Source organism: Urocampus carinirostris, chromosome 18, assembly GCF_059441175.1.
Source record: "Urocampus carinirostris isolate Australia breed hairy pipefish chromosome 18, RoL_Ucar_1.0, whole genome shotgun sequence".
NCBI lineage: Eukaryota > Metazoa > Chordata > Actinopteri > Syngnathiformes > Syngnathidae > Urocampus > Urocampus carinirostris.
Window position 1 is genome coordinate 15,972,067 of NC_142366.1, and position 20,451 is coordinate 15,992,517.

Below are 20,451 nucleotides of genomic sequence, written 5' to 3' on the forward strand. Positions count from 1 at the left end.
CTAAAAAAGAATGCGAAAGTGTAGGTTGCAAATTTAACCACAAGAGGGAGTATGTCCCCGTGCGTTGTAGACTACATAGGCTGAAGTCTTCAGACAGCCACATCCAGACAGTTACGACCAGGGTTGGGTAGGGTTACTTTAACTGGATTACTTTCAATGACTTTTGGATTACTCCAATACCAAATATGCTAATAAAAGACAAAATAAACTAAATATGAATAAAATGACTAAATTTTGTGCAGGCTTGGGGAGTAACGGAGTACATGGAACGGCAAAAATGATGTTGGCAAGCTGTTTGGATTTATTTTCATTTCGTTTCTGTCGCATTTTATGTTAGTTTTCCCGGAGATCAAAGCCAGGAGAGAAAGCTTACCACGTGTTGTGAGTCATAATTTCATTCATATTTAGTTTATTTTGTCTTTTATTAGCATTTTTGGTATTGGAGTAATCCAAAAGTAATTGAAAGTAATCAAGTTAAAGTAACCCTACCCAACCCTGGTTACGACGCGTTGTTTTGTTTTTCCTAGCTTTTGGCCCCTGTCATAAAAATGACAATAATATGTGGCCCGTCAGTATTGTTGCCCGCAATATAAAATAAATTTCTAGAAAAAAGAAAAAAATACAATTTCACCTGATGATAGCAGCAGCCCTTTGGCTATCTTGTCCTGGCTTTCTGAGATAATTTTAGCCCATCCCATTTCATGGGGACTAAATAAAAAAAGGAAAGTTGACTGTGAGTTCCACCGCTTCCTGGACAAATGGAAATTGGAGGGGTTCCTTTTTTCACGAAACAACTGCTTCTGCCTATTTTGTCCACAGACTGTGGGTGTTTTTAAAGAATATAATAACATGAGACACTGCCAGACAAAACATGCTGACTACAAAAAACTAATTTGAAACATCCATCCATCCATTATCTGCACCGCTTATACCCTGTAGGGTCGCGGGGGTGCTGGAGCCCATCCTAGCTATCCTCGGACAGTGGGCAGGGGACACCCTGAACTGGTTGCCAGCCAGTCGCAGGGTACTCACTCGCTCATTCACTCTGAGGGACAATTTGGATCGGCCAATTAACCTGACATGCATGTTTTTGGAAGGTGGGAGGAAACCGGAGTTCCCGGAGGAAACCCACGCAAGCACGGGGAGAACATGTAAACTCCACACAGGAAGGTTCGATCTCACGACCTCAGAACTGTATCGCACACGCGCTAACCACTGCTCCACCGCGCTTTCCTAATTTGAAACAAATGCTGTGAAAAGGCAAAGCAACCGGAAGCTGTTTTAACGGCACAACAGCGCTTTTTCACGAGACCTTGCGAGTCAAATGAAAATGCTACAAAGGCGAGTCACGAGGTCGTGACTCTGATTGCCAGGCACTGCGATCCTGAATAGTCGACTCTCACAGATTTTCAGATTACCAAATTTGACCCGATTTCTGAAAAAAATAGTCACCCCTGTTCTCAGACAACCTTCAGCTGCCATTGTAATTAGACTACATGACTCCTGTCAGTCCTTTTTCCTGTAAAAACAGTAGTAAAGTGTTTTTACACAACCACGTTTTAGTTGTAAGGACATTTGTCGAATGTATCAATTACATTTAGGATGTGAAAATCATGAGATGAACAATGGGAACGGTTAAGGAAAAAATTGAGTTTACCTTATAGAAAACATAAATTGGCGGAGTTACCTTTAATACTCATGGAACAATGACAAGTCAATGCAATTTGCTCTTACCGTGGCAAACATAAATCTCTGGCACCAACAGGGGGTGATCAACGGTGGCCAGCCTGCGATTGGCTGGCAACCAGTTCAGGGTGTCCCCTGCCCACTACCCGGAGATGGCTGGGATGGGCTCCAGCCCCCCCGTGACCCTAATGAGGATAAGCGGTACGGCTGATGAGATTAGATGAGACTTGACTTCAAAGTATATCAGTAACCTCAGTGTCCTCAAGTCTTTCTTACTTCTTTAACCTGAAATTTTAGTCGGAATTTTACAGTATTTATAAATGTATCTTGTTAAAATACACCTCACAAGTAATAAAGACTTTAAAAAGAAAAATGATATAAATGAATGTTAGGTTAAATAGTCAAAAATGATACCAAGGTGGTGCTTGAAAACTGGCCTAAAATGTGAGTTTATTAGTACAATACTTGCAATACATGTAACCACCGCCAGGAGGTAATACGAGGCCGTCAAATATTATCCTTGCTTTAGCGCACACACTCGTCGTTTAAAGTGGATACCAAATTAATTACCGTAATTTCGAAAATGGAGTATACTACTGTGTTATAATAACCTTTATTGTTTCAATAAATCGTGACTTTTTACCCCGTTTAAACTTTTAAAGTCATCACCGAGAAAGAGTAGAACGAGAGAGAGAGAATGACAGAAAGAGAGTGACAAAGAAAATGAGGTAATGAAATAGAGAGAACGAGAGAAACAAAGAAAAGAGAGTTAAAGATATATAGGGGAAGAGCCCGAGAAAATGAGAGAAAAAGATGAACAGAGGATGAGGATGAGAACGAGTGAGTGCGAGAGAGCAAAATACAGAGAGACAAAGAGAGAAATAATGAGAGAGAGAGGGGAAGACAAAGAGTGCTAATGAATGATTGTGGAAGAAGATGAGAGAAATAAAAGAGAGTGAGAGAGAAAGAAAAGGAGATAGATAAAGGGAGAGAAAGCGAGCGAGAGATTGAGAAAGAAGACGAGAGAGAGAGAGAGAATTAAGGGGAAGGAGAGAGGAAACGGGGAGTGAGAAAGAAAAGAAGAGAGAGAGAAAGAGAGAGAGAGAAATCGAGTGAGAGAGACAGATCAAGAGAGGTAGTGAAAGAGAGAAATAATTAGAAAGAGGGGGTAAGAAAAAAGTCAGAGAGAGAAAAATTGTGATAGTGAAAGAGAATGAGAGAAAACAATGGAAGAAAAGGGAGATACGGACAAAGCTAAAGAGAGGGAGCACACAACAGAGAGAGAAAAAAAGAGAAAGGAAGAGAGAGATAAGAGGTACAGAAAGAGAGAAGGGATGAGAGAATGTGAGGCGGATAAAGGGCGAGAGAAAGATTGAAAGAACACTGGAAAGAGGTAGCAAAAGAGAGAAAGAATGTAAGAAAGAGAAACAGAGAGAGAGAGAGAGAGAAAGAGAGAGAGAGAACGGGAGAAAGACAGTAAAAGAAAGAAAAGAAGATGGATGGAGAGAGAGAGAAACAGACTGTCAGACAAAAAAAGAGACGTTTCAAAAGAGGGAGAAAAGGAGAAATAAAGAAGGAGGGATGGAAAGAAAGAGGTAGAGACAGAGAGGCAGAGAGAGAGAACGTAAAAATGCAGTGAATAAAGAAAAGGAGGGGGACAGGACAGAGGAGGGAGAGAGAGATGGAGAGGGAAAGAAAGCGAGATGAAGACAGTAAAAGAAAAAAATGAGAGGGAGAGAGAAAGAGACAGACAAAATGTCTGCGTGCAATGTTTAAGGACTTTAGCCAAACTATGAATGTTAATACTCGTATTTCTCTCCTCTATGTATTGCTAACGGCTTTCTATTTGCCCTATTAGCCGCGCTACTACAGCCACGCCCCTTTCTTGGACCTAACACGTTACCTAATATAGTGCCTTGAATACATGTCATAAAACATAGTTTTTAAAAAGTACGTTAATGGTGCTCGCGTGTTTGTTAAACGTCAATTTCTCTTTGAGTTGGTTTCTTTTTGACCCTCCATTTTTTTGGCTTGTGTGGCTAATCGTCCGGCGACATAGTTTGTTGAGGGTGGCAATTCCGGTTTACTATAGAGAACCGACTCTTTTGGCTCGACTCACTAGATAAAGAGCCGGCTCTTTTGGTTCCCAAACTCTCTCCGGATTGTTTTTGTTACTTAATCCATATATTACCAAGTATTATGTAACATTATGCACAAAATGACTTTTTTTTTTTAAAGGAGGGGGAGAGAGAAATAAAACAATCAAAACATGAACAAAAGAAGGAAAAAGAATAACTAGAAAAATGAAGAAAAAAGGAAGAAAAGGAAGTAAAAAGCTCCCCAAAAAGAAACAAAAGAAGAAAAAAAGCTAAGAAAACAACAAAAGACAAATGAAAAGAGAAAATTGAAAAAGCTGAAAAAGAAAAATCTATCACTTTAAACTTATTATTGTCTCGCCTTTATTTATTATTTTTACATCTGTCATTCTCTATTTTATCTCTCTTTCTCTTCCTTTTTCATTTCTTCTTACCTTTTCACACAATTGTGCTCTCTTTCCTTATCTCTTCTTCTCTCACTCTGTCTTCCTTGTCTTTCTCTCTTTTATCTATCTCCCCTTTTGCCTCCATCTACTTTTCTCCCCCCTCACTTTCCTTTTTCTCACTCTCCTTTTCTCTCTTCTTTTTTTCTCACAATCATTTTCTGTGTTTTCTTTTATCTCACTTTGTATTTCTATCTCTCTTTCTTTTATACTCTTATTTTTTTCTTTTTCCCCCTCTATCTCTTTTTTTCTATTTCTCTTGCTCCCTCTCTCTCCTGCTCCCTATCATGTCCTACTTTCTCTTTCTCACTCTTTTGTCCATCTCTTTATCACACTCACTCTTTTCTCTCTTTGTGTTTCTTTCACTTTCTCTCTCTCTCTCTCTCTCTCTCTCTCTCTCTCTCTCTCTCTCTCTCTCTCTCTCTCTCTCTCTCTCTCTCTCTCTCTCTCTCTCTCTCTCTCTCTCTCTCTCTCTCTCATCTGGCATTATTTTTTTTCTCATTATGTCTCTCTCTTATTCTCTCCCTTTATTTATTATTTTTCCATCTTTCTTTCTTTATTTTCTCTCTTTTTCTTTTTCTTACATTTTTTCTTACCTTTTCCCACCATTGTGCTCTCTCTCTCTCTTTCCTTATCTCTTTTCTCACTCTATCTTCCTTGTCTTTCTTTCTTTTATCTATCTCTCCCTTTGCTTCCCTCTCTTTTTCTCCCCCTCACTTTCCTCTTTCTCACTTCCTTTTCTCTCTTTATTTCTCACTATCATTCTCTGTGTTTTTCTTTTATCTCCTTTTGTCTTTCTATCTCTCTTTCTTTTATACTCTTATTTTTTCTCTTTCTTTCTCACCCTCTATCTCCTTTTTTCTATTTCTCTCTCTCCCTCTCTCTCTGCTCCCTATCATTTCATACTTTCTCTTTCTCGCTCTTTTGTCCCTCTCTTTCTCACACTAACTCTTTTCTCTCTTTGTCTCTCTCTCTTTCTCATCTGTCATTCTTTTTATCTCATTATCTCTCTCTTATTGTCTCCCTTTATTTATTATTTTTCCATCTTTCTTTCTCTATTTTCTCTCTTTCTTTCTCTTTCGTTTTTTTCTCACCTTTTCCCACTGTATTGTGCTCACTCTCTCTCCTTATCTCTTCTTCTCTCACCCTGTCTTCCTTCTCTTTCTTTCATTTATCCATCTCTCCCTTTGCTTCCCTCTCCATTCTCCCCCTCACTTTACTCTTTCTCACGCTCCTTTTCTCTCTTCATTTTTCTCTCACAATCATTCTCTGTGTTTTTCCTTCATCTCACTTTGTCTTTCTATCTTTCTTTCTTTTATACACTTATTTTTTTCTCTCTCTTTCTCACTCTCTATCTCTTTTTTTCCTATTTTTCTCTCTCTCCCTCTCTCTTGCTCCCTATCATTTCATACTTTCTTGTCCCTCTCTTTCTCACACTGACCCTTTTCTGTCTTTTTCTTTCTGTCTGTCTCTCTCTCTCTCTCTCCCTCTCTCACATCTGTCATTCTTTTTTTATCTCATTATGTCTCTCTCTTATTGTCTCCCTTTATCATTTTTCCTTCTTTCTTTCTCTATTTTCTCTCTCTCTTCCTCTTTCATTGTTTGTGCTCTCTCTATATATTTTTTCTCTCTTCTCTCTCTTTCTCTCCCTCTTACTCTGTGTCCCTTATCTCTGTCTTTTTGGATCTCCCTCTCCCTTTCCTTCTCTCTCTCTTTTCTCCGCCTCTGCCTTTCTTTCTCTCTTTCTCTTAAATCTACTAATCTGACCCCTTTGAGATTTCTTTTCCATGATTTGCCCCACCCTGCGATTGGCTGGCAACCAGTTCAAGGTGTCCCCTGCCCACTGCCCGATAATTGCTGGGATGGGCTCCAGCACCCCCGCGACCCTACTGAGGATAAGTGGTGCAGCTGATGAGATGAGATGAGATGAGATTTGGCCCCCCTGCTAAAATGGGAACCCGACTGGCGGTGAGCCGGCTCCCGTCGTTACCTACCAAGTGCTGTTTCACAGAGCCGTTTCGTTCGCGAACGACACGTCATTTGGCAGTGACGCGGCCCTTTATAAACCTCAGTGACGCGGGCTCAGATTTGAATGGAGAAAGTCTCTCGTACGGTACGGAGTTTCTCGGCTTCCCTTTGCCGCTTCGCATCCGCCGCATGTGTGCTTTTACTCGGGGTTACACGTTTCGACACTGGAGGCTTAATTTCTTTGTATTTTTGGGGGGAAGTGAGTAAGGTAAGATGGCGTGTTTAACGTCGACACCTGCTTGCTTCATTATTATCTTAGTTTTTCATATGTAAGCCAGAGAAAGTTCATTTTATTTCCTAATTATGACAAACAATCTCTTTAGCGCTTTAATTATTCTTCGAAAATAATATTAAATGACTATGACAATTTAGCTTATTCAACTTTTAACGTACATTATATTGCATGGTGCACAAATAAGTGAGTGATATAATAAGACTTATTTATAAGAGCAGAACCTGAGAGTCCATTTACCAATTTGTTTATTAAACTAATTGAAATATTGCTTGGTGCTTAACTCAAATTTCCTCAAAATGATCAAATATCGCGACCCGGTTTATCTCCAAAGAGAGAGCGAGATGACACTTCACACAGTAAAACAACGGCAACCAGACTCTGAAGATGCTGTATCTGAGGCTAATCAGGAGGCGTCTTCTGCTACTGGTGCCCATAGAAACCAGTACTATCTGTTTCATATGGGGAAGCAAATGCCTAATCAGAAAAATGATCTTTGGGAAGTCTTGACTTGAAAAGCGCTATATAAATGCAGATCATTTCATTTCATTTCATCTGAGAAGGGATGGGCGCTACTAGGCTGTACTTGCCCAAGACACACCATGGGAAGTGGTACCCTAGCGTCATTAGTTGTTAATGGATCCGTGAACCTTGGTTCTGAACGCTGTTGTAGTAAATTTAGTGTTTTTTAATATTCTTGTAGAGGATCATGGTTTTACTATGCAACAGAAACTGTTAATTTCCAGCAAAGAGGTCTAAAGTATCAGTTCCTGTTGTCTTCTGATATAGTACTCTGTATGTACTTTCCTCATAAGGAGGGGTCTCCAACCTTTTTAATAATAATGGTAATTACAGTACATTTGATTTCAAAGTGCCTTTAAAGGCACCCTTGGTCGCTGTACACAGATATATTGGACCAGCTTGTGCACTGCCCAAAGAATCAACAGCTGCTCTCTGCCCAGTCTAGAGGACATTGCTGGCTTGGGATACTGCAGAAGAACCATCAACTTTATGAAGAGCTGTCACATTCTAGTAGGCACTACAAGTCCCTTAAAACAAGGGCAAACAATCCTCCCAACAGGGCCATCACCACCCTAAACGAGCATCCAAAAAAGACTCTGAAAACATATCTTGCAACATATTTCGGGTTTTTATGGTTGTCGCTGCTAAATGTTATTGCACAAAACTGAAAATATATACCTTGAGACTTATTGGGGGATTTTTGTCGTTGCTAAATGTTACTGCACTTCTCTTAATTGCACTTTTTACGATGCACTGTTTTTCATTTACAAACATTGCACAATTATTATAACTTGGACCAGTCTCTCAGCACTACGTTTGAAATATTTTTTGCCTATTTATCCTGACAGTCCTTTATTTATTTTTTTCCTCATTCCAGTCTTTATTATATTTTTACACCGGATTGCCATCTCTAATCTTGTTGCATACAATGTTTCACAATGGCATTAATTCAATTCAATTCACGTTTTATCGACAAGTCCACATGATGGGGATCATTGTAAATACATATATATTTCATTTACTACTCTGTTAGAATTAGAATTAATCATATAGCGTTCCTAAAGTTTTGTAAAATGTTTTTCTTGCTTCATAGAGTTTTTATCACTTTGTGAACCACTCAACCATTCGCCTGAGAAGAGAAGTTGCTGCATTGTCATGTTTTTTTCTTTTCTGTTTCTTGTTTTACGATGATGTCCTCTGGCTATGTTAAACTCTCCTCCCCCATCGACCCTGTGACTTAATTGTTTGCAATGATATATGGAAGCTATTGCAGTTCTGGTCAGATGTGAATCAGGCTTTGACTGTGAAGCATCACTTCATGAGAAAACATTGGTGTCGGTTATCTCTCTTAGTGTTTTATTCAGAGATGTAAGGTTATAGACCTAACACGGCAAGACGAGCAAAAAATAAATACTTTATCAAGGATAACTTTTTCTCGTGTACCGCGACAATATTATCGATCTGCAATGACGTTGTCTTTGTTGTTTCTTACGGTGTACACAATCTGAAATGATCAAAAAACGTAGAAATGATTGGCAATTTAAGTGAACATGTCTGTATGTAGTCAAGTCATGTTTATTTGTATAGCCCTTAGTCACAAGACGTCTCAAAGACCATTAAAACACCATCACCTGATCCAAAACCTACATGAAGGCATGGGGAAACTCGAAACCTCAGCATGAGGAATTGCCGGGAGTAAATCGGTGCAGTGTTGTGTTAGTGAAGTTATAGGTAAATAAGGGGAATTGGGATCATTATTAAGGAAAATAATTAGCTATGGTTAACAGGTATGTGATTGTCCAACCCTGATGCTGAAAGTAACCCCTCATCCTTTGCTTAAAGCTTCCCTGCGCCTGAAGGACAACACGGCACCCAGCCGCCGCCATGCCGCTCAAGTCCGTTACACTCAGCCCGGACTACGATTACGACTCCCACCAGCCTTTCTTCTACTATGACCACTCTGAGGAGGACTTCTACCCGCACCAGCCACAACCGCCGGCCCCGAGCGAAGACATCTGGAAGAAGTTCGAACTTCTCCCCACGCCACCGTTGTCCCCCAGCCGGATGCCGTATCCTACCACCGCCGACCAGCTGGAGATGGTCAGCGAGTTTCTGGGTGACGACACCGTTACCCAAAGCGTCATCTGCGAGGCCAACCACTCTCAGACTTTCCTGCAGTCTATTATCATCCAGGACTGCATGTGGAGCGGTTTCTCGGCTGCGGCTAAACTGGAAAAGGTAGTGTCGGAGCAGTTGGCCTCGCTGGATATTGTCCGCAGGGACAAGGCTCCCTCTCCGACTTTTGCTTCTCCTGCATCTGCCGGCGCTGCGTGGAGGCTAAGCGGCAACTATCTGCAGGAGCTCAGCACGGCAGCGTCTGAGTGCATTGACCCCTCTGTAGTCTTTCCCTTCCCGGTGGTAGAAAGTCCCAAGCGGAATGAGGAACCGTTGAGGGAATCCATCCTGGACACGCCGCCGAACAGCGGGAGCAGCAGCAGCAGCGACTCCGGTAAGATTTTTTGGGGGCCGTGAATTTCTTTCAGTTAGTAGTTATCCATCCATCCACCCAATATCTGCACCGCTTATCCTCGGTAGGGTCGCGGGGGTGCTGGAGCCCATCCCAGCTATCTTCGGGTAGTGGGCAGGGGACACCCTGAACTGGTTGCCAGCCAATCACAGGGCACAAACAACTCACTTGCTCATTCAGACCTCAGGACAATTTGAACCGGCCAATTAACCTGACATGCATGTTTTTGGAATGTGGGAGGAAACCAGAGTGCTCGGAGGAAACCCACGCAAGCACGGGGAGAACATGCAAACTCTACACAGGAGGTTCGATCTCATGACCTCAAAACTGTGCCGCACACTCGCTAACCACTGCACCGCCGTCCCGCCCAAGTTAGTAGTTATTTAATTTAAAAAGTAATTGTGTTAACCCCTGTCACTCAAAGGCATGTTACTCTGAAAGTAACTACCAGAGACCAAAAACGTATAGAATCACGTAAAAGCTGACCCCCTAAAACTGCTTAAAGGTGGGGTACACTCGTTTGAGGTGTCCTTGAAGTATTTGTTAAGAATGCCCTCTGAAATCAGACCCCTTATGCTTTATTATCCACTGCACCTATCTGCTTTTATCCTAATTTTAGAGCTGTTCGGGGCGGGACACATTAGGTTTGAGGAATGGAGGCTGGGGAAGTGCTGGAGAGTTACGTCATGCTCATCCCCATGTTTTTTTCCTTAATATTTGTCAGTGTAGCATGAAAATGGTAAAAAAAAGCCTGTTTCAGGTTAAGCCCAAAAGCCACCCAAACACCAAGAAAGACCAAGCGGGTCTAAGAAATGCACTTACTTGCACGCGCGTCATGAATGAGCTGAAAAAAGCTGCAATCATGACTTACAACCAGGAGATGGCAGCAGAGAGTAAAAAGGTTCCAAATTCTGTGTTTCTCTATTCTGTAATTATCTAGTAACAAAATACTTTATGTATTAAAACATTAAGGCCAACCTTCTAAAACTGCCTAGAAGAAAATGTGTACACTAACCTGTGAAAGCGGTGAACCTTTCATATATATTGCATTGTGTTATCATGCAAACTAAAACAGCTGTGAGACACACCATATCCATTTTAGCGTTTGTCTTCAATCAACTCAAATATTCCTGCCATTTCTGGGTAATGTCTAAAACGTTTACCTTTTTTTCCTCCAAGCATGGTGTGTTGCAAAAATACATTTACCAAAAAAAAGCACAATTCAGCACTACTTTATCATTAATTATTTTGCTCACATTTGCCGCATTGATTTTGTTGTTCCTGTATAGGCCACGCCCCCTCCTCATCTGCCGCCTACCATTCAGTACTGGCGACACAACAACTGAATAAGCGCATAAAAACTGACTCCCTGATTTCTGTATTTTTGAGCCGCGGGCCACATTGGATTAAAAAAAATTGGGCAAGGGGCGGGTCCTAGGGACCTATACGATTTTTCTCATTCATGAATAAATTAGCCTTCATGCCCCAGCAACAGAAGTTTGGATTTGGCTGCTTAAAGTGATCGAGAGCTGCAGTACCCTATTTGGCCGTTAAGAGGCGTTAAGAGACCCGAAGCAGACTTCACGAAAGCAGCTGTTTATTGATTTTGTATGTATTTATCAGGGATGTCTTGACACGAAACCTAGCTAAAGACACTCGCAGAAGCCTAAAGTACAACTTTATACATTTTCACGAATCTCAGATTTGCCGTTTCTGAGCCTATAAATCGCCTACAAATTAGTTTGGATTTAGGTAGATAAGATATACAGGAAGACATCTATGGATTGTCGTCATAAAAGTAAATAACGAAATTGGAGGACTTCTTTCAGTGCAAGTAAAACAAATTAAAAGGTAAAAATGTGCAAAAGAATAAAATATTATTGATATATAATATATGCATATTCACAGTTGTGTAAAATATTATGCTCATGAGCGCTGTAGGCGAGAATTCAGGGTAGTAATAGTTCTTAGAAAGTAGCTGTTCATCATTCTGTTTGCCTTGAGTGGAGTAGATGTCCATCCGGGAAGGGAAATTGCAGGGGATGATGATGTGCTGCTTTCACTGTCCTCTGCAGCCTTTCTTGAATCAATCGATTATGATTCAAATAATTTATTGTAAACTGTGAAAACAAAATAACATTTAAAACGTATTACTTAAATGACCTACAAAGTCCGATTCATCAGATAACCTTAGAGTTGTTTTTATGTTGTCCGTTTATTCATATCGTTCAGCCTGGCTTTCTGTTTTCTCTATTAGCTAATATTCGTCTCTGGTACCGTAAGTAAAAACAAAACAAAAATGTGATGATGAGATCAAATCTAATGTCTTTTCTTATGTTAGTGGATTTGGGCTTATTATCATTATTACTTATATTATTATTGGGCCCGAATATTGTCAGACTTTGAACCGGTACAGAAGATTTTGGGGACCACTGAGTTTATAGGTACTAAATTTAGGCGTGAAATGGGGAGGAGTTCCCAGAATAAGCATTATATATTTTTTGTACGTCGCAAGATTTCTCAGAACCTATTTGTCATTCCCGGAACTATAAAGTGATCTGTCATTGGATCTGTCCCATGCCCCACCCCAAATATTCCTGGAGGTCCAAAATGGGACACCACTTCGCAGCCGTTATGTGGGGTCCTTTCAGTGGTTTTCAATAAAATTGTGGTTCAAGGATTCAAAAGCAGCTTTAGCTTAGAGCGCTCGTCTTGGGATCAAGAGGTCGCAGGTTCGATTCCCGGCTCCTTCATGTTATAGGTCGAAGTGTCTTTGGGCAAGACACTGAATCCTTAATGCCCCCAATAAGCAGGTAGGCGCCTTGCATGGCTGACTCCCTATTGGTGTGTGAGCGTGTGTGTGAATGGGTGCGTGTGAAGCACATTGTAAAGCGCTCTTCATTGACTTGAAAAGCGCTATATAAATCCAGACCGTTTACCATTTACTTGAAATTTAAACAACTCTTGAGGGTTTTCATAGCCACTACTTACATTTAAATGATTTAAAAGTGCTTGTCATTTTTTTATGAAAACAATTACCTGAATTTGGGTGCTTTGCTGTTAGATTTCAGATTTATTATAGAAAGGAGCTCAAGCTTCTGCAAAGAAACCCAGGTGCTTTTTTTTTTTTAGAATTTTGTATTTTTCGTATTGCCTTAAACAGCGCATCCGTCGTGGCTTTTATTCAAAGTGCAAATGGGTTTCCTCAATGTTCTCTGGTTGATTAATGGTGGTCAGGGAATACAGCGACAGTGTGTGCTTTGCGGGTGGCGCTTGGCTCTGGTGATATAAAGTGGACATATTTAACTTTGCAAGACTTATTTGATGCGATTCAGCTCATTCTTTACTCTTGTGCTTCTCTCAGCATTTTCTCTTGGGCCACATAAAACAATGTGGCCAGCCGCATTTGGCCCGCAAGCTATTAGTTGGACACACACACTTTAGCTCAAAAGGGTTCAAGGAGCATGTCTGGAGTTCTTCACCAACTTCCTCACCAACAAGTTCGGTTTTAAATGGAAGCAACAATGGCCTCCATTCTCAAAAGTTCCAAATTAAAGAGACAGTGTGTACAGTATTGTTTGCACAAAAGATGTATTGCTTATTTTAGGTTTCACGACCAAAGCTGAAAGCTACTTTTCGTTACCAGCTCGCTACCAGTTTGATACGCATTTCCAAAATAAGTTCTCATGTTATTACTATGTTGTTGCTATGTTATAACCAGATTTTGATTTTTTTTTTTCAGAAGCTTACTATGTCAACATCTAAATCATGCCAGTTACAAATGAAATTCCTAGATAATCACAATGACCCAGCACTGGTGAGCTCATTGAACCCAATCAGTTGTTCTTAGGATGTTTACCTGGTGCCTGAGGGCACCATGTTGGAGACCCCTGTTGTAGTGAAACCAAATACAAGTGCTAAAAAGCATAAGAAAGAACACAAACCAAGGAGACTCAGGGACCAAAAAGTAATTTTTTTTTCCCTTCTTTTTTTTCTGCCCAAGACTTTCATGGTTTTTCTTTTTTGGGTTTTGGGGTTTCCATAGCAGCAAAATGGCGGACAACTACTGTATGTCAGCTGCTGCTCTGTAAGGCTAGTGTTACATTCGCTAATCTTTAAGACCTCTGAATATTTTTAAAATTGCAGGTTTACCATAATTTCCTGACTATAAGGCGTATTTCAAAAATCCTTATTAGCCAGAAATTTTGAAGTGCCCCTTTTATATACAGCAAAACGGATGGATAAGGTATACTAATGTATTTGTGCAACTATGAATCAATCGCTAAACATTGGGAACAACAGGAATCAAGCCTGGGGCAGTTAGAGCACCGAGACTTAACCACTAGACCACATCTAATACAGATGACATAGGAAAAGGCATTCATTTGTTGCTCTTGGTGCCAGAAACGAATCTCGGAGAATGGAGAAAACAAATTTTGTCCTGAAAGATATAAACAAACGCAAAGTCCGATTCATTATATACCAAAAATTTGTGTCCCTTGCATTTATTTATATCTTTCAGAAAACTACTATTTCTGCATGTAAAATGCATAACAGATAAATACAGTAGTTATAACTATAGGCCAAAAGACTAAAGTATGTTTTATTGGGTTGCGCCTCATAATTAAGTGCACCTATGGTGTGGAAATTACGGTATATGGTATGTCTTTATGTATTTTTGCTTATTATGTAAATGAAACATTTCTTTATGAAGTTATTGTACCACTAGAGGGTGCTAAATAATCCACACTGACCGAAATTGATTTGGGGTTGATATTTTCCATTCTTTTTGAAAGAATATTTGATTTCCAAATACATTTAAACTAAATTAGCTAAAACCTTATTTTTTTGGACTAAACAAAAAATTACCAGTAATGCCAATAACTATATATAATTGTTATCTTGTTCGCCATGTTGATCAGAAATACAGTAAACAAAGTATAAAATACATAATTACAATTACTGCGGCAGCACGGTGGCGCAGTGGTTAGCGCTTGTGCGGCACAGTTCATGTCATGGGAACCTGTCGTGGGTTCAAATCCAGCTCCAGACTTCCTGTGCGGAGTTTGTATGTTCTCCCCATGCTTGCGTGGGTTTCCTCCAGGCACTTCGGTTTCCTCCCACATTCCAAAGACATGCATTTCAGGTGAATTGGCCGGTCCAAATTGTCCCTAGGTGTGAATGAGCGAATGAGTTGTCTGTCCCTGTGTGCCCTGCGATTGGCCGGCAACCAGTTCAGGGTGTCCCCTGCCCACTGCCCGGAGATGGCTGGGATGGGCTCCAGCCCCCCCGCGACCCTAATGAGGATAAGCGGTACGGTTAATGAGATGAGATGAGACAATTACTGCTCCGATGTACGTAACCATTCACGAATGAATGAAAGTAATTTAGTTGTGAAAGCAGATTTTCTTGTATTTATCTTCTATTTTTTTTTTTTTTTTTTTTCAAATGTATTTATTCTGATGTTTTTTTTTTTTAATGGCAACCGTCACTTTAACTGTAGTTTTAATTCATAGTTATAGTTTCATGTGCCTTATAGTTTGGTGCGCCTTATATATGAAACAAATAACTCTCAGTGGAGTATTTTGGGGGTGCGCCCTATAATCGGGTGCGGCTTATAGTCCAGAAAATGCATTTGTTGCCGTGTATCTTTTTCTCTGAACATTTTTCTGTATTTTAAGAACATTATTTATGAAATATTTTGTCTTGCTTTTGTTCTTATTTTCCACATTGTCGTTTTCTTAAACCAAAAACATAATAAGCATAACGTATTTTTTGGAGTACAGGGCACCCCTGATTATAAGGCACACCTTTAAAAATAATCGTTGGGCAAAAAAAATTTCTGATTTAAATTAAAAGTTCTTTTATGTGTAAGGTTGCATAGAAACATCAGAAAATTGAAACTTTTTTTTATAGAACATAAAATCATGATGAAATCTTGTTTCACCATTAAAATAGATCCATTCCTAAATGGTTAACATATAAGTTTATTCCATTTTTAATAAAGGAAACCTGCAAAGAAGTTTGCATAAGATGTTAATTATGTTTACTAATATAATTCACTGTGGTTTGTCATTTTGACTACTATGCACTGTTTACGTTATGGTTGCTATTGGCCAATAATGTTGCTGTTCTTTGATTGTTACATCACCTAAGGTGGATCTGCTTTTTTAAACCTAGGACGTTTAATAAAAGGGGAGGGCTTTTAGAACAGATATGGAATTCGGCATTGTGAGGGATTTTTTTTGTACAGTCATCTCCTGTTCTCCTTGCAAGTTCCAAATCTATTGATGTCTTCTCTCCTTATTTTGAGTGTCTACAAAACTATACATTTATCTGTTGAATTTCATTGTAATTATGCATTTCTAATTTTACCCACTATATTTTCCGGCCTAAAAGGCAAACTGGATTACAAAGCGAAACTCCAATTTTTTGTTTTTTTTTAGGTGCGCCTTGTAGTCTGGAAAATACAGTAATTGTGTTGGGAGCGAGTTAAGAAGCTTGTTCAATGACCCTATGATTACAGCTCGTATATTTGATTCTGTTTCAGAAGACGAAGAGGAGGCAGATGGCGGTAACGACGCAGAGGATGAGGAGGAGATTGACGTTGTGACGGTGGAGAAGCGGCAGGGGCTCAAACGTTGTAACCAGTCTTACGCCGGCCGGCTGGTCCTCAAACGCTGCCACGTCTCCACCCAGCAGCACAACTATGCCGCTCCCCCGACAGGAAAGAGGCTCAAGATGGAAGATGTGTGTGGAGGTAAATCGTCAGACTCACGGTTCCTACGGGTTGGTAGCGATTAGCATTTCTTTGTCCTCTTCTTGATGATTTTTTCTTTGATGAAACGAGCTGCTAAAGGCTAGCTGTCACCATGCTTCGCAGTATGTTTTGGTGGCCACATTGACTTGTGTGCCAGCCCCGCTGTTTGAGTGACAGTGTACACCAGCCTATCACAGCGCACACAGAACGTCAGACACACACACACACACACACACACATACAACCTATATGCTGCAAAACACAATGCATGGTACCTTGATATCAAAGACAATGAAGAACATTCAATTCAAAATGCGCGAAGCAGTGAACGAGCGATAAATGAAGCGTAAAGTAGTGATGGATAACTGTATTCATGTAGAGATACAGGGTTCATATGGGTGTTTTAAACCTATGTTCTGATTTCAAGGTCAGAAAAGGCTTGCATTTTGGGTGAAGTGTTTAAAAATGCTTAAAACCGTTGCCATAACCATGTTTTTGGGCAGTCTGACTCCATAGACCACACAATAAATCAAGAATATTTTTGGTCTCTCGTCATTATGGCATTGTGATGTGAAGCACCAGAGCCCTCTACTGTTCTCACCCAAGAAGACAGCTCTATTTAAAAAAAACTGCTCTTTTGGCTCAGCTCACTGAGAAGCCCCCAAACACCGCCCAAGTTTTTCTTTGTAAAGATATATTTTCAATAATAATTTAAAGATTATGCATCAAATGATTTAGTAATAAGACATTTCATACGTTTTGCAAAACACATGAATTGTAAATTAAAATATTCAACAAAAAATATGTAAAATACAAAAAAAATAGCTATTTACACACTGAACAGATCTAAAGTCAAACACAAAATCCCTTAAAATGCAAAACAATCACATGAAAAGGAAACTTATCTCTGCTATAAATCCAAAAGAAAAACTATTTACAGTTCTATTTAAACCAATTGAAACACAGATCCTATGAAAAAAGCGCAAAAAAATAATGGATTAAAATAAGTCAAACGCAGCAAAAGATCAGGACTCTCTTGGATTGAAAGATTGATTGCAGTCTTTTTCGTAACAATCAATATAATTAAAATTAGAGCAAATTTGGCTCATTTGTCTGCTTCTTATCCATACAGTACGATTTTTTTTGTTTTGTCTTCCGTATTGATTTCAATTATTACCCAACAACTATAGACCTTTTCGTGTTTGTAAACAAATGTTATACAGCCAAGCTGCGCCAACGTATTTGAAGCAGAATGGCAGAATTCATGTCAGTTTATAGCAGCCCATTGACATAAAGTGATTGTAGATTATAGATAGAAACAGCTCAAAATAGTCTGTGCTAGCAGAAAGATAGCAACTATTTTTTTAGTCAACAAATAAACTTTTTTTTGATCGGCTCTGGATTTCTTCCTTTGAAGGTACTTGAAAAATTGGCCTTGAAAGTGCTTGAATTTGGCCATGAAAAAATGTACGAACCCTGAGAGATGCCCTACTCTGTGTATGACAATAATAATCGACACTGGAATTTATTGTCAAATACTTGTACAGTGGCTTGTGAAACCTTTTGGCCCCCTTAAACTTTGTGACCTTTTGCCCCATTTCTGACTTCAAACAAAAAGATATAAAACTGTACAATAAGTGGATCACACGAAAAAGTGGGTGTGCAAAATGATTTAGCCCCATTGAGTTAATACTTTGTAGCGCCACCTTTTGCTGCGATTACAGCTGTAAGTCACTATCAGTTTTGCACATTGCGAAACTGATATTTATGCCCATTCCTCCTTGCAAAACAGCTCGATCTCAGTTAGGTTGGATGGAATGCGTTTGTGAACAGCAGTTTTCAGTTCTTTCCACAGATTCTCAATTGGATTGAGGTCTGGACTTTGACTTGGCAAAAGGTCACAAAGTTCAAGGGGGTCAAATAGTTTCGCAAGCCACCGTATTATGGATTTTTGTCAACAAGGTCTAATCAGCCCTACCATTTTAGACATTGTTTTGGTCTTTAAATGTACGCCCTTCTTGTCTTTTTCCTCACCAGCGTGCGACGAGGTCAAACAAACCCGCACTTCGAAGCAGATGGGCTGCACCCGCGGGTGCTCCAGCCCGCACCCGGTCCCTTCCGACTCCGAGGACCACAACAAGCGTCGGACTCACAACGTGCTGGAGCGCCAGCGCCGAAACGAGCTCAAGCTGAGCTTTCTGGCGCTGCGCGACCAAATCCCGGAAGTCGCCCACAACGCTAAAGCGGCCAAGGTGCTAATCCTCAACAAGGCGGCCGAGTGCGTGCGGAGCATGCAGGCCGACGAGCGCCACCTGCTGGCCCTCAAAGAGCGTCTGCGCCGGCGGGGGCAACTGCTCGCGCATAGACTGTCGGCGTTGCACCAACAACCTACTTGAACTCTGCATTTATTGTTGTTTTTTGGTTCGGTTGTGCAGTGCCTTGCCTAAGGGTTTTGACATCTTGCCATTTTTCAGGTTTCAAAGTTATAAAACTCAAAAATATTTTCTAAGAATCCACAACATCTGAGACGACACTATCGGGGAAAAGAAACAATGTATTCAACATTTTAAATTGTGCTCAAAAATGCTAAATTGAAAAGTAAGCGTTGCAAAAATATTGGCCCTTTTTTGCAATTGTCTTTTGCTGTCTTTTCGCACACCAGAAATTATGCCCATTCTTCCTTGCAAACCAGCCCAAGTTCCTTAAGGTCTGATGGTGATCGTTTTTTTTTCGGATCTTTCCACAAAAGTTTAATTGGATTGAGGTCTGGACATCGGTTTGGCCATTCTAACACCTTGATTTTGTTTTAAACCATCCCATTGTTGATTTTGCTTTATGTTTAGGGTCGTTGTCCTGTTGGAGGGTGAACCTGTGCCCCATTTTTAGTTCTCTTGCAGACTCCAACAGATGTCCTGCCAGAATTTCCATGCATTTGGCTCCATACTTCTTCCTGTTAACTCTTAACGATCTTCCCAGTCCCTGCTGAAATAAACAACCTTAGAGTATGATGCTGTTATCACCATGTTTGACAGCGGGGATGGTGTTTTTCCAGTGGGGTGTGCAATGTTACTCTTAGAGCAAACATCACACTTTGGATTCAACCCAAAAAGTTTAGTTTTGGTCTCATCTGACCACTGCTCCACGTTGTTATAAATATAATCTAACGTTTTAAAATAATTTGGTTCCACCTCACAATTGGGGTTCTGTTTTTCTATCTTCAAGTTTGAAACCTGCAACTTGGCAATTCGACCAAAAGTTCATTGGGGGAAGGGGGGGTGTCGATACTTTTGCTAGGCACTGTACGTTTGCTCGTTTGGAATCTCACTGATTTCAATGTTGAAAATGCCTCAATTCAAGTTAGGGGTTGCTAAAGCTATTCAAAGTTTATTTTTGTTAAGAAAACGGAAGAAAAAAATCAAAATAGAAATTTGTATGTTTTTATATGAGGAATATTTCTTAAGACAATGTATTTTTGGGATCTTCGCGGTCTGGGTGTTTGGACTTTGGGGTTCATGTTTTTGCATTCTGTCCCTGATTTTCTTTTTGAAATATAAAAAGTTGATCCTTGTTTGCGTCTCTTCCTATGAATTACATTTTACGACATGTATGACTAGTACCCTTCTACACCAGGAGTCTCAAACCCAGGCCCTGGGGCCAAATTGAGCCCCTCAGGATCATAGTCTGAGGCCCCTGCCTTAGTATAAAAACGAAAGGGAGTGTTTTCATTATTTGACCACTCAATGTCGCTGTATTCTGTGCAACTGAAAACAAGTGCTAGGGATCACAAGTGACAATACAAACTACGGAATCTCAAAGTAAAGCACTATCAATCTTGCAGGTTTTTGGGTTGTCAGGTATCTGTAGCAGCAAAATGGCGGACATTTATGTCATCTTCCTCTGTGAGGCTCATGTTATGTCAAGTCATGTTAATATTGTTTAGCCCTTCATAACAAAAGGGTTTTACAGATTACTAATACACCATTCATTTTTTATAAACCGTCAGAAGTGACGCCGAAAACCTGGAACTCATATTATTCTGCCCTAATTTTTAACTTCAAGCTTGAACAAATACGAAGGGCAACACAGTAGCACTGGAACTGCTTCTCTCATCCATCCATCGATCCATTATCTGCACCGCTTATCCTCAGTAGGGTCGC

At 40.1% G+C, this 20,451-nt stretch overlaps 1 protein-coding gene across 2 annotated transcripts; it reads left to right on the forward strand.

The window, feature by feature from the left end:
- Positions 1–6,252: 6,252 nt before the first annotated feature.
- On the forward strand, positions 6,253–19,862 carry LOC148348499 (transcriptional regulator Myc-like). Of its 2 annotated transcripts, none has more exons than XM_088322701.1 (4): positions 6,253–6,338; positions 8,850–9,516; positions 16,085–16,294; positions 18,332–19,862. In XM_088322701.1, exons 2-4 carry the CDS (start codon positions 8,892–8,894, stop codon positions 18,688–18,690), a joined length of 1,194 nt encoding a protein of 397 aa, XP_088178827.1. In that variant the 5' UTR covers positions 6,253–6,338; positions 8,850–8,891; the 3' UTR covers positions 18,691–19,862. The 2 variants fall into 2 exon arrangements, with proteins under 2 accessions (XP_088178827.1, XP_088178826.1); XM_088322700.1 differs by having other exon boundaries at positions 6,264–6,461.
- Positions 19,863–20,451: the final 589 nt, after the last annotated feature.